General features: G+C 46.8%; 1 protein-coding gene across 3 annotated transcripts in view; it reads left to right on the top strand.

Annotated features, from left to right (window-relative positions):
* PSME4 (proteasome activator subunit 4) overlaps positions 1-12830 on the top strand; it is a 3386216-nt gene that overhangs the window by 2409048 nt on the left and 964338 nt on the right. For all 3 annotated transcript variants that reach the window (XM_069608231.1, XM_069608232.1, XM_069608230.1), the window contains one exon: positions 12403-12472. In XM_069608231.1, coding sequence (XP_069464332.1) covers positions 12403-12472 — 70 coding nt within the window. The remainder of the gene's footprint in view (positions 1-12402; positions 12473-12830) is intronic.

Below are 12830 nucleotides of genomic sequence, written 5' to 3'. Positions count from 1 at the left end.
GTCTTGTCCGCCTCCCTCCTCCACAGTGGTGGCTGCGGCTACGTTGCAATCCAGACCTGCAGCATCCTACTCCGCGACGGCTACTCAGGTCTTGGGAAAGGAGGACAAGCTCCTGGACTCCCTAGGGAGGAACATCTTTGCCAATTCGGCCTTGCAGCTCAGGCAGGCCAATGCAGAATTGATTTTGGCGGGAGCTGACATGCGGATGTGGAGAGGTCTGTTGGAGTTCGAGGAGCACATTCCAGTCGAGAAGTTGGAGGAGTTCAGAGGAGGCCTTTCCGATGCCTGGGTCTTGGCCCAGGATCTCCTGGAGGCTGCGGCTCATCACGTAGACACCTCGGCTAGGGGTCTGATGCTTGGGGTAGATGCCTCGCGGCAAGCGTGGCTGCATGCCACTAAGTTCTCGAAGGAGGTGCAAGACAAGGTTCTGGACCTTCCATTTGATTTTAAGGAGCTTGTTCACTCTTCTACTGATGTAGAGCTCACCAAAACCAAAGATAGCCCTCAGACAGCCAAATCATTGTATGTCCTGGTTAAAGCTCCCTTCAAGGCTCAAAGGCCGTTGTCGCAAGGTCGACCTTCCTCTGGTTTTAGGGGCTTCCTCGACCGCAAATCTCGCAGAGTGGATACTCCTGCGGGTAATAACCGCCGTAAACAACAGCGTACGCAGTATTTCTCCCGCTCCTCAGCATCCTCATCAGGTTCAGGTGGCAACACCACCGATAAACCTGCCAAATGAGGGTTTTCCGCGCTCGCACGAGACCCCGGTGGGAGGACGCATTGGGAGGCGTGGCAGACCATCACAGAAGACAGATGGGTCTTGTCAGTCGCTTGAGCGGGCTTCCGTTTACCTTTACTCCCACCCGAGCCCTCAACCCTTCTTTTCAGATGTCGGGCTCACCCTCCCTCAAGGCCGAGGTTCAGAAACTTCTGCACCTCAGAGCTGTGGAATCCACTCCCTTTGGGTAGCGAGGGGAGGGCTTCTACTCCCGGCTGTTTATGGTGCCCAAACCCAACCAGGCTGGCCTGCGCACCATCCTAGACCTTTCCCAGTTCAATCTTTTCCTACCCCAAGAGAAATTCAAGATGATCACGCCCAGCCAGATTCGCTCCTCTTTGCAGACAGGCGATTGGCTCAGCATGGTGGATCTTCAGGATGCGTACATGCATATCCTGATTTGGAATCCACACAGGAGATACCTCAGTTTCTCTTTGGGAGAGGAGCACTTCCAGTTTCGGGTGCTTCCTTTTGGCCTCAGTTCGGCGCCGCGTGTCTTCACGAAGATGATGTCGGTGATTGCGGCCTATCTTCGTCTCCAGGGTATCCATGTGTATCCCTATTTGGACGACTGGCTCCTACGCAGCCCTTGTCCGTTGGCAGCAGCGGGCAACCTCCAGTCTCTCCTTCAGCTCCTGTTCCATCTTGGGCTGTCGGTGAACTGGCGGAAATCCTCCATGACGGTCTCACAGGACCTGACTTTCCTGGGTTTTCGTTGGAACACGATAGACTCCCAAGTGTATCTGACCGGGGACAGAATGGCGGATCTGTTGGCCTCGTGTCAGATGTTTACGCAGTCGGAGAGCATCTCAGCCTGGTGATTCCAGAGGCTTCTGGGCCTCATGGCCTCATGTGTACTGGCTCTTCCTCTTGCTCGTCTCAGAATGAGACGAACCCAGATGGCTCTTCGGAGTTCCTGGCGTAAGGCTGTGGACCCGGATTCCAAGCGGATAATGATTCCGGATTCCATGAGAGTGGACCTGGACTGGTGGTCATCTCTCAGCAACCTGTCGGTGGGCGCGGGGTTCCAGAACCCAGCCCCCATGGTGACGATCACGACAGACTCCTCCCTTTTCGGGTGGGGTGCGACGTTGGATCTTCTTCAGGTCTCGGACCTCTGGTCACCTCAGGACAAGCTCCTGCACATAAATCATTTGGAGCTTCTGGTGATTTTTTCTGGCGCTCAAGGCGTTCCGACCTCTCATTGTCAACAAGGTGGTCAGCATAAGAACGGACAATGCGGTGTCAATGTATTACATAAACAAGCAAGGGGGAACGAAGTCTCCCCCTCTAGTAGATCTATCCATACAGATTTGGGAGTGGGCCATGCTTCATGGGGTCTGGCTGCTTGCAGTGCACATCCCGGGCCTGCTGAATGTCACCGCGGATGCCCTCAGCCGGCGGACAGTGGTCCGCTACGAGTGGGAGTTGAAGGCGGAGATCCTCTCATGGATTTTCTCTCGTTGGGGCACACTGGAGGTGCACCTCTTCGCCACGGCGGTAAACAAGATGTTTCCTCAGTACGCCTCCTGAGGGGGGCTGGGAGCCTCCTCTCTGGGGGACGCACTCGAGATTCCATGGCACAACATGAGAGCTTACGCCTTCCCGCCTCTTCCCCTAGTTCATGGAGCAATTTGGAAGTTGAAGAGCTCTGTCAACTGTTCTCTTCTACTGATGGCTCCGTGGTGGCCGGCCAGGTTTTGGTTCTCAGAACTTCAACACCTGTCGGTGTGTCCGCCGGTCAGGTTACCAGTAACTCCCGATCTTCTTCACCAAGGGGAACAGCAGATGTGGCACCCCTCCCCACAATCGCTCAACTTGGAGGCATGGTGCCTGAGTTCACGGCTCTAGAGCTTTTGGGTTTGTCTGCGGATAACATGCGCATTATCCAGGCAGCCAGGAAACCCTCGACCAGATCCCAATACAAGAGTAAATTGCTCAGGTTCTGTCATTGGTGTTTGGAGAAAGAATTGGACCCGAGGGTGGCGACGATTGACACGGTGCTGTCCTTCGTATCCTCCCTAGCAGAGTTAGGGGTTCATGTCCTGTCTTGCAGGACTTATCTCTCGGCGATTTCCGCTTACCTCTCTACAGACCGGTGTTCTTATTCTTTAACTAACCCAGTGGTGAAGAGACATTTTGCTGGCTTGACACGCATCTACCCTCCGGTTCGTAGTCTGCACCCGCCTTGGGACCTAAATGTAGTCCTGACAGCGCTGTGCCATAAACCCTTTGAGCCAATGGCTACGGTTGACCTCAAGTACGTGTCCTGGAAAGTGTCCTTTCTGGTAGCCGTTACGTCAGCGAGGAGAATGAGTGAGCTCCAGGCATTGTCGGTGGAGCATCCTTTCTTGGTCTTTCACAAGGACAAGGTAGTCCTTCGGACAAACCCAGCTTTCCTACCAAAGGTAGTGACCGAATTCCATCTGAATCAGTCGCTTTCCCTTCCGTTTTATTTTCCGAACCCTGCCTCGCAGGTGGAAAGTGTTCTACACTGCCTGGATGTCCGAAGAGCTCTTAAGTTCTACCTGGACAGGACTTCCGAGCTTCGGAGCTCTTCCCAACTGTTTGTGACCTTCGGTAAACCTCAGGGCAGGCCGGCGTCTAAGGCATCCATTTCCAGATGGATTGCCGCCTTTATCACGGAATCTTTCACCGTCCAAAAGCTGAAACCTCCTAAAGGTATCCATGCACATCAGGTGCGAGGCAAGGCACCCGCGGTTGCTTTTCAGAAGTATGTTCCCTGGGAGTCCATCGCTAAAGCGGCTACTTGGGCCTCCCCATCTGCTTTCTGTAAGCATTACCGCCTCGATATGAGCTCTAGGGCTGACGCTCAGTTCGGCCAGGCTGTGCTGAAGAACCTGTTTCAGTAAGGGGTATTTCCATTCACCCATAGTTCCTGTGAGGAGTGCTTGGGAATCTCCCATAAGTATGGAGGAAAGGGGACGGGACGTAGGAGTATTACCAGGTTACTCACCGTAGTGACCACCTTACTCCTAGTCCATAGTCCCCTTTCCTCCATACGCCCGCCCGCCGTCCCCTCTAATAAGGTTCCTCTGTTATTGCTAATTGGTCTTGACCCTGCGATTAGAAAAGGACTGATGGGCGATGCACGGGGTGGAGCCAAGGTGTGCGGGGTTACGGCCGCGTGCCGGGCCGCGCGCAGGAAAGAAAGGAGGGGACACATTTTTGAAAAAAAATGTGGATGCTTTTTACAAAGTGCTCCGGTCCCGTCCCACAGGACGGAGATATGTCCCATAAGTATGGAGGAAAGGGGACTATGAACTAGGAATAAGGTGGTCACTACGGTGAGTAACCTGGTAATTTACCTAAAGGTAGATGTATTGAGGTTGGCCGACATGCACAGACGGCGAGTGCTTATAGTCAGTGATAGCTTTGTTCACGATCTGCACAGGTGTGCCGTGGTAAGAGGCTTCAATACTGATTTTCAGTTGGAAGGAGTGCAGGCTTTTTGGGCCACCATTTATGAGTGGGGTTTCGGCTACATGGATCTTCTTTCCAAATATGTGGCCTTTGTTGGTACTGTGGATGTGGTGGTCAGGCATTTTAGAGGACACGTTTGGGGCACATGTCGTGTTTGTTTGCTCGTTTATTTAAAGAGGTTGATGAGAGCTGTGATGCAGATATTTCCTACTGCAAAGGGGATTTTCTCATCAATGACACCAAGAGGAAAATGGGAGCATGCCGGTGTCAGTTGTCCACAGCTAGAGTTTGGGAGACGACGTATAAACGGAAGCATGTGCGACTTTATGTTCAGTGTTGGGATGTTGTGCACGGACAATGCCAGCATTAATAACCAGCCAGAGTTCCAGTGGTTCCAGGAATATGGTTTTTTCTTTTACTTCCATTGGCAATGATGTTGTGTTTGCCACTGTGCACAAAGCTTTGCAGACAATCCTGTAGAAATGTAAGATACCGGTTAATCTTCAGTGGAGAAAAATGTCAGGAGGAGAAGGAAACAGACAGTGAGCAAAAGACAGAAGAAGAGAAAAAAATGTATGAATGCACGTATATAATAAAAACACGACAAAAAGGACAAAAAATGTGTTTGTGGGGACTCCTCTTCACATGATCTAGCGAGAATAAAGGAGCGCGAAGAGCGAGAAAAGAACTCCCCAGAACTCGGCGGGAAGATGACCAAGGCAGTCAGCCCCGGCCCTCATCCTGATAATGAGCTTTATAAGGGACAGGGCGCACCTGACAGAGGCCCAGCCAGCAGAGCGTAATACCAAGGCTGAGGACTGCTTCCTGGGTGCTCTTGCTGGCTAAGTGTGTCTCATTCCATGACACCTTGTATTCAGTGAAGTTAACTGCATCATTAGACAGCACACCAGTGAGTACGGACCGCAGCTCTGCTCTGGACCATACCCAACCACCCCACATTGTTAATGTGCTGGTGTCTAAATAAACACCCACTGAAACCATATAGCGTCCTGTCATCCTTCTAGGCCACCACAGTGGTTTTACACACCATCCTAAAGACACAATCCCCACCACTTTATTTCACCCCCCCAACAACTCTTAACACCCTCTCAACACCCCCCCCCCACACTCTCCCCCTCTAGTGTATAGCACAGTAATGCTGCGCAATCCGCTGTACTTTGAGGATTCCACATGGCACATCCGGTTGTTTTTAGGATGGCAGCTATAGCATTGCCACTGAGGAGGCAAATTAATTGGGCAATGTGCTTTGCTTACTGGTTTTGGTGTGTACACAAAGACCGTGAGAGAAGGTTTGTTTGTACACATAAATGTAGGAGGCTATGGTGAAAGTGTGCAAGGTAAGGGGCATGCATCATGTTTGTATGCATGGACTGAACGCACATGTGTAACGTTGCTACTATACATTCCCTGCTGCTTTTGTGGGATCACTTTTCCGACATTTGTAGTACATGCGTTACAATGGAAGACCATATTGTGAAGTGTATGAAGTACATGGCAGCCATAATGTTGTTATGCATGCAGTGTGTGCATTATATCATATGATGTGCTATAGGTACGTTCTGCCGTTTGTATTTCGCATATATACAAGTGTGTGAAGGAGCGCAGAGGAAAGATACGCAGAACAGAAGCCATACAGAGAGATTGATTCCTCTAGGCCAGCTGACATTGACCGTGCACAAGTGAATGGGAAGGGGGAGGGCAAAGTGCAGTATATGGGAACAATAAGAAACAGAAATACATGCAACTACGGCCGGTGCTGGCAAGTAGGATAAGTGTCCACATAAAGTGATGTGTGCACTGTTAGGGTTATAGAAAGCAGTACGTAAGTGCGGGGGTTGGCTGAAAGCTAGTGCAGGGGTGGAAGTGTAGGGAGGGAGGTGGAATGGGACACTGTTAGGTTGGGTAAGAAACCAGTGCACAATACCTTTTAGCCAGGAAGTCAGCAGGGGAAAAATAAGTAGTACATGGAAAGGTTTTCAGGTGCTTTGAGAGCCTACCCTTATTCTCCTCAAGGTGCAGGGAGACAGAGAGCGTGTTGCACAGGGAGGCTGCAGCAGAAGAAAGACATGTACCATCATCTGATTGCGTGTACAATGTCCTCGGGCCAGGCGCACTATATAAATAAAGAAATACAAATACAGGCAACTGACCCAGATGGCTGATGAGGGAAAAGGTGAAGCAAGCAGATATGTAGGAAGTGAGAGTGGAAGGTGTTGAGGTCCCAGGGACCAGATGTCATTCTGCATAATGCACAGGGCTTTTATTTTATTGTTCGCAGTTAGTGGGAGGTAGTGCACACATTTTACTAAAGCAGAGATAGGATACCTGCAGTGCAGGTGAAGGACAAGTTACGCACTCTTTTATGCATGAGTTTGAGAGGACAGAAAGTGGAGGTGGGTACGTTTTAAAAATAGCCTGTGGCAACAGTGCATCGTATAAAGCACCACACCCGTGCAGGCACTGAGCATTTGGAAAGTGCCTGTAGCTTGCTAAAATACATTCAGTGGTTCATTTGGTGCCTTATTTTTTTACGAGTTATGTAGTAGGTGGGTTAGTGGGGAACACATTTTGTATCAATGTGGGAAGGCAAGAACAGAGTTGCTGATTAGATAATATGGTGTATGATATGGGTAAATAAAAACTGAAGCATATACTGACAAATTGCCACTTCATGGCAGATGGTAGGAACATTAGTATGATTTTTAAAGACGTAGTGGACGCTTATAAGCAGATATCGTGCTCACAGTTACTTCGAACAGAGTTGTGCAGACACTGCTAAAATAAAATGTCCATCAATTTGTTTTGTGGTGATGGATGCTTATGTGCATGAATGTATAATTACTGCAATGTTTCACTGAAGTTTTCACTGGAAGTGCTTCCCAATAACAGCACACGTGCAGCCTAATGTTGTAACGGTACATATGCTGAAGTCTTGGAGGCCATTGGTGGATGCGTGTGCCAGTACTTACAAATACCTAATCCGGGCGTGGTAGGGAAGAGGATAGTGGAAAGGGAAGTAGGACTGTTAATGAATTGTTAGGGTGTGGCTCTAACGGTACTTTGCGAGGAGCATGTGCTATATTATGTGCCTTTGAACATGGTGGCCAATGGAAATACGATTGTTGCAATTGTCCAATGAGGTTCTTAGATTGTGCGTCACAGGAGTGGGCGGACATATTTTGTTTAATTCCTGTGTGTAGTGAGGCGGGCAGACATGGCAAAACACAAAGTTTTCATAGTGGATGATCGCTTTCTGCTCGACTGCTCCAGTATGCCGTTGAAAGAGGCCTTACTAGCACTTTGAATTTGGACGAAGTGGAGACTTTGTGGTGCGGTGTCCCTGTCTGTAGTTTCCACCATTTGGTTGAAGAATGTCGACAAGTGGCCACTTTAGGTACTGTACACGTAGTGATAGTGCATTATGGAGCATTGCTTTTGGGTTCAATAGCTTGTGCAAGTGTGTACCGTCAACTGAAAAAGATGATGAAAGAAGTGAAGCACACTTTTGCCACTGTGAAGGTGATTTTCTCATGTATACCACCAAGTCCAGTATATAACTATTCTAATGAATGTTGTCGGCAGCCAAAGGTGGGAAGGCGTCTTATCAACAAAAGTATGTGTGACTTTTTGCGTGCTGCTGGGATATATTCCTGTAAGAATGAGAACATTGGTCATCAATATCTGCACCTTCTCAATGGAAATGGCATTTAATTGTCCCACAGTGGCAATGACATTTGTTTTTTGAATCTACAGGCTGCAGTGAAAATGCTATTGTAATAATGTGAGGCACAGAGCAACAAATAAAAACCATTATAAAAGCCAGAAAAAGGAGTTGTTACTGTGGAAGTTGTTTTAAAAAAATAAATAAAGAAAACTGCTTTTTTTTTTTAAGTCACCACTACAAAGGACATCCCCCTACCTTGGTTGACATTTATTCCCCTACTCCCGCACGTGCACACCTGCAAAAAATTGGACATCGGCACAGTTGCAGGGTTGTAAGTGTAACATAGACCGTTTTTGCAAATGCACATATTCTGTTTGGGATTGTGGAGGACACAGGATTGTGCAATAAGCTTTGTGAGTGTGCAATGCACGCCTCAGAATGTGCTATACGATATATTTGTTCACTTTAATGCAGAGGGTACGCGCCACAGCGTATGCTCTGTGGTTGATTGGCACATACATTACTTGACAGTGAATAAAAAAGTGCATCTGATGGGAGTTGTGTGCAGTGTATTGTGTGTGTTTGTACGCGTATCAAGCACCTACACTGAAGTGATTGCTTCTGGTTTCTTTGTATGAGACTTTGGTGATGCTAGATCCAGACGACATTATTGTTGTTGATTGTGGGAGAAATGCACACCATGTAACACAATGTTTAGTGGCGTTTGAGCTGAGGGAGGTAGGCAGGCAGGCCATGATTCCGTTTCCAATCGCTTGCATAATTTTGTTTCCCAATATGCAGCCACCCATGCAGGGACGTTATTTTTCATTTGGTGCGGAAATGGAGAAAGCGCGGTATGGTGTGAAGAAGTGTATTTGTCTCCTTTTACAACTTGTGCCATTGTCCTACTATACAAATGGGAATCTATCTTTTGCCAGCACAAGCATTTTTCCCCCGCAAATAGCGTTCTTTTTCCTATCACTGCATTTTCCTTTTGTGCCCGCTATACACTCATTGCTTTGGTGCCCTTTTTGGAAGTATACAAAAATGTTTCTCATTGCGGTTGTGCACTTATGCCCTTGAGAACGCACTGCAACACGCACAATTATCTCTTTCATCAGGTACCTATTTGTACCTGTTTCCACTGCAGTTTTTTCCACACTACCACCGTTCCTTCCATTTAGCAAACAATTGTGTGACGGGAATACGATGCACGTCGCATTTACTCCCTTCATTGCGCTTACCTTGTGACACTGTAAAAGGAGCTTTCTGTGATAATCACGTAAACAAATCATTCCTAAAGGGACGTTAAGATACAGGTGCGCTATTACAAACATAGCATCATTTCTAAATACACAGTATGCTAAAGAGAAGTTATGTTTACAGTGTCGTAATAAAAACCTATGAACTTCACTAAGAAAAAAACGTTGTTGAAGGGACGTTATGGTTAAGTTGCTCTACTACAAACCTTTTGCCTTTCCTGAATAAACTACCCTAATGCAACATTCTGCTTACAATGCCCTACTAAAAACCTATGAAATTCACTAACAAAAAACGTTGTTAAAAGGACGTTATGGATAAGTTGCTCTACTAAACACCTTTTCCCTTTACTGCAAAAAACTACCGTAAAGCAACGTTATGGTTAAAGTGCCGTACTAAAAACCTATGCAATTGACTCACAAAAAACGTTGTTAAAGGGACGTAATGGTTAAGTTGCGCTACTAAAACCATTTCCACTTTATTGCAAAAAACTAGCATAAAGCATTGTTATGGTTACAGTGTACTATTAAAAACCTATGAAATTCACTGACAAAAAACCTTGTTAAAGGGACGTTCTGGTTAAGTTGCACCACTACAAAACCTGTGAAATTCAATGGAAACACGTTGCTACAGTGACGTCATGGTTACAGGTAAAACCAAAAAAAAACAGAAATTCGCAAGTTATGGTACGCTACGCAACCATAACTCGCGCTACCATTGTGCACTGCAAGGACTAACACTCATGACATCAACAATGACATCACACGTTATTGATTGCATCACTGATGACATCACATGTATATGTAGTTGTCATGAAAAGCCTCCATAAGGGAATGTCTTTATGTTGCCATAAAACTATCAGAGAGCGTGGGGAGAACTATCATTACATAAGTAGGTCATTACACAGGGCATTGCTATAAACAGTATTACATAACACATTTCTTTCCATTACAAGACCGAACTCATGTACAAACGTAAGCAGTGTGTGCAGCATGCATAATACAGGTGCAATACCCACATTTTTCCCATGTTGTATAGTGAAATGATGCATGCTTTGCTGTTACTTTTGTGGACTGTTAAACATGTGATAAGTAGCTCCCAAGCCCTCAGTTTCTATATAAATATACTACTGCATACAAAAATGAAAGACAGCCCAACACATACCAATAGCAGCATATACAAAGAAAGTAAAGTAAGCAAAAACGTAGCAGTACTACCACAAATTGTTCATAACCTAACTGATTATTTTAATGCACAGAAATAAGTGCTGCATTTCAGGCTTCCTTCTTCCTATAGCATATGATGTCACTGAACCCTAAGGGAAAGCAATGTAAGAACATAGAACGGTAAGGTGTACAAATGTAGTACCTTCTCACTCTGCAATTCCTCACTGCTAGTCAAGAACATCACCTAGTGTACATATCTCACTAAACTAAAAAAGAGGGTGCCAGACTTGCGATGTCATCTTTGATGTCATGGGTGTTAGTCCTTGCATTGCACAGTGGTAGCGCGAGTTATTTTTGCGTAGCTGGCGCTGGAAGGATATCTATCAGATGAACAATCTGCGGGAGCAGAATTCATAGAACATTAGGGTAAGGTCATTTTTCCTTCTATGAATTCTTGTCTAACAGATTCCTTGTTGCCCTCCCTGTCTACCCCTCTATGGAAGCTGGTGAGGGATTTCCTAGTGTGTCTGTTTCTTTGTTATTCGTTGAGTACAGAGAAGAGGAGAAGAGTTGGCGTTTCTGCGCTGTTCTCCCTTAAAAAAGGAAAACAGATGTATAAGACCTCATCATGGTCTAGTCAGGAGCATGGGCCTCATTACAAGTGTGCCGGTCCGGAAACCATGGTGCCGGTAAGCCTACCTGCACTGTTGTATCCGGACCAGCACACTGCGGCTTTGCCTGCTGGAGCCGATATGTCCAACAGGGCTGACCCTGCCGGGCACAGCGGCCACGGTAGGCAAGCCGTCACCGAAGCACCTGCACCATTAACAGTGCCGGTGCTTCCCTGGTCCCCATTCCCATAGAACTATATGGGAATGGGGACTTACACATTACCGGCACCTGACTTTCTGGACCGCCTGGGTTGTAATCCCCCGGTGTTCTCGCGAAGTCAGGCGCTGGTAAAAAATGTTCAATGCCGATGGCAACCCGCCGGTTTCACCAGCAGGGTTACCGCTGGACCTGTAATGAGGCCCCATGTTTCTTAATTGGTTTGTGTTCCTCACACAAATACAAGTGAGAAGATATGTTTGAGGTCTCCTCCTTCCAGTTCACAGGATATCCCCCTCCAATGCTGGGCTTGGGGGACGGCTCTGGAGGGAGGGAGATCGAGAACTGAGGAATGGGGGCTAAGTGCGTGTCTTAAGTATGATGACGGATGTCACGTCCGAAGTCTAGGAGTGGCGTGGTCGAGACATGAGGATATATAGGAGACTGCGTTGAGCCACATTATGGCCCTTTTCCCGGCATCTGACGTTCAGGAGATGATGGGTTAGAATGAGGAATCTGTGTGATATGAATCCATAGAAAGAACATTACCTGTAAGTGATTTCTCTGTCTAGGTGATGTCCTTTTCTCTCCAACCTATCCACATACTGCTATGGGAATCTATCATATTTGAGGGATCTGTCGGAGGCAGGAATCTACTAGAAGAACAAGATACTTACCTCTCTGTAATAATGTTCTTTCTGACAAATGTTCCTCTCATGGATTCTTCATAGCCCTAGCAATCTGCTCCACTTGGTGGATAGCTAGTACACCTTTCATTTCACGTTGCCTCAGTGTCAAAGTGCTAGTGAAAAAGGGTGGTACTGCGGTCGGGGGCCGCAGCGCCTCAATATTTATTGGCCCCAAGGTCCTGTTTTGCGCATCAAGGCTTTCAGAGCTGACAAGGAGCCACAATCACCCACTTGGTGGTAGGAACGTTTCCAAAGATTAGCTGCACTGCAAAATAGATATCGTAGATGAGGAATCCCTGGTAGAAAGAGCAATCGGAACATTACTGAGAATCAATGTGTGGTGTTCTTTCTGATGGATACTGTGATTCCTCCCACTGATTCAACACCTCCCTCCTGTCTATACCTAAAAATGATGCAATCCTCTTGGGGCATATGTGCGGTTTCTTAGGGTTCTATTCTAGTTAAAAGGGCATTTTCAAATAATGGTGATCTGAAGAGGTAGTTTCGTACAAAGATATATATTACAACTAGGTAACTGTCTTTTTTTCTTAGAGAGATGCTGGTGTATGCCCCTGTTGCACAACAGCCAAAGCTTGGAAGAACAAGAGAAGAAATGTCAGAGGTAAGCTATTATGTTTTGGAGTAATGTATCTGTTTGTATTAATTAGTAATGCATTAACAATGTGAGACCAGCAAGCCTAATTGCAGGAATTGAGAAAGGATTTTGGAGACTAAGAAAAAATTTCTTGCTTAGGATGGGAAGGAAGTGATTTCAGAGGATAACCATTCTTTAGACAATGTGCAGCCTTCATTGCCAGCTGTCTTTTGTTTCTAATGGATACATCCCGTTCTGATTCCTTATCTTTGAAGTCCCCAACAGACATTGTCTGTACCTCCAAAATGGCAACAGAAAGCAGTCAGCAAGTCCCGGTTCCCACCCTTCATAAGCCATCTAAGATGTTTTGATGTGTCTTGACCTG

The sequence above is a fragment of the Ambystoma mexicanum genome, chromosome 4q (assembly GCF_040938575.1).
Source record: "Ambystoma mexicanum isolate Mex_15411 chromosome 4q, UKY_AmexF1_1, whole genome shotgun sequence".
Lineage (NCBI taxonomy): Eukaryota > Metazoa > Chordata > Amphibia > Caudata > Ambystomatidae > Ambystoma > Ambystoma mexicanum.
This window is presented reverse-complemented; position numbering and strand designations above follow the sequence as displayed.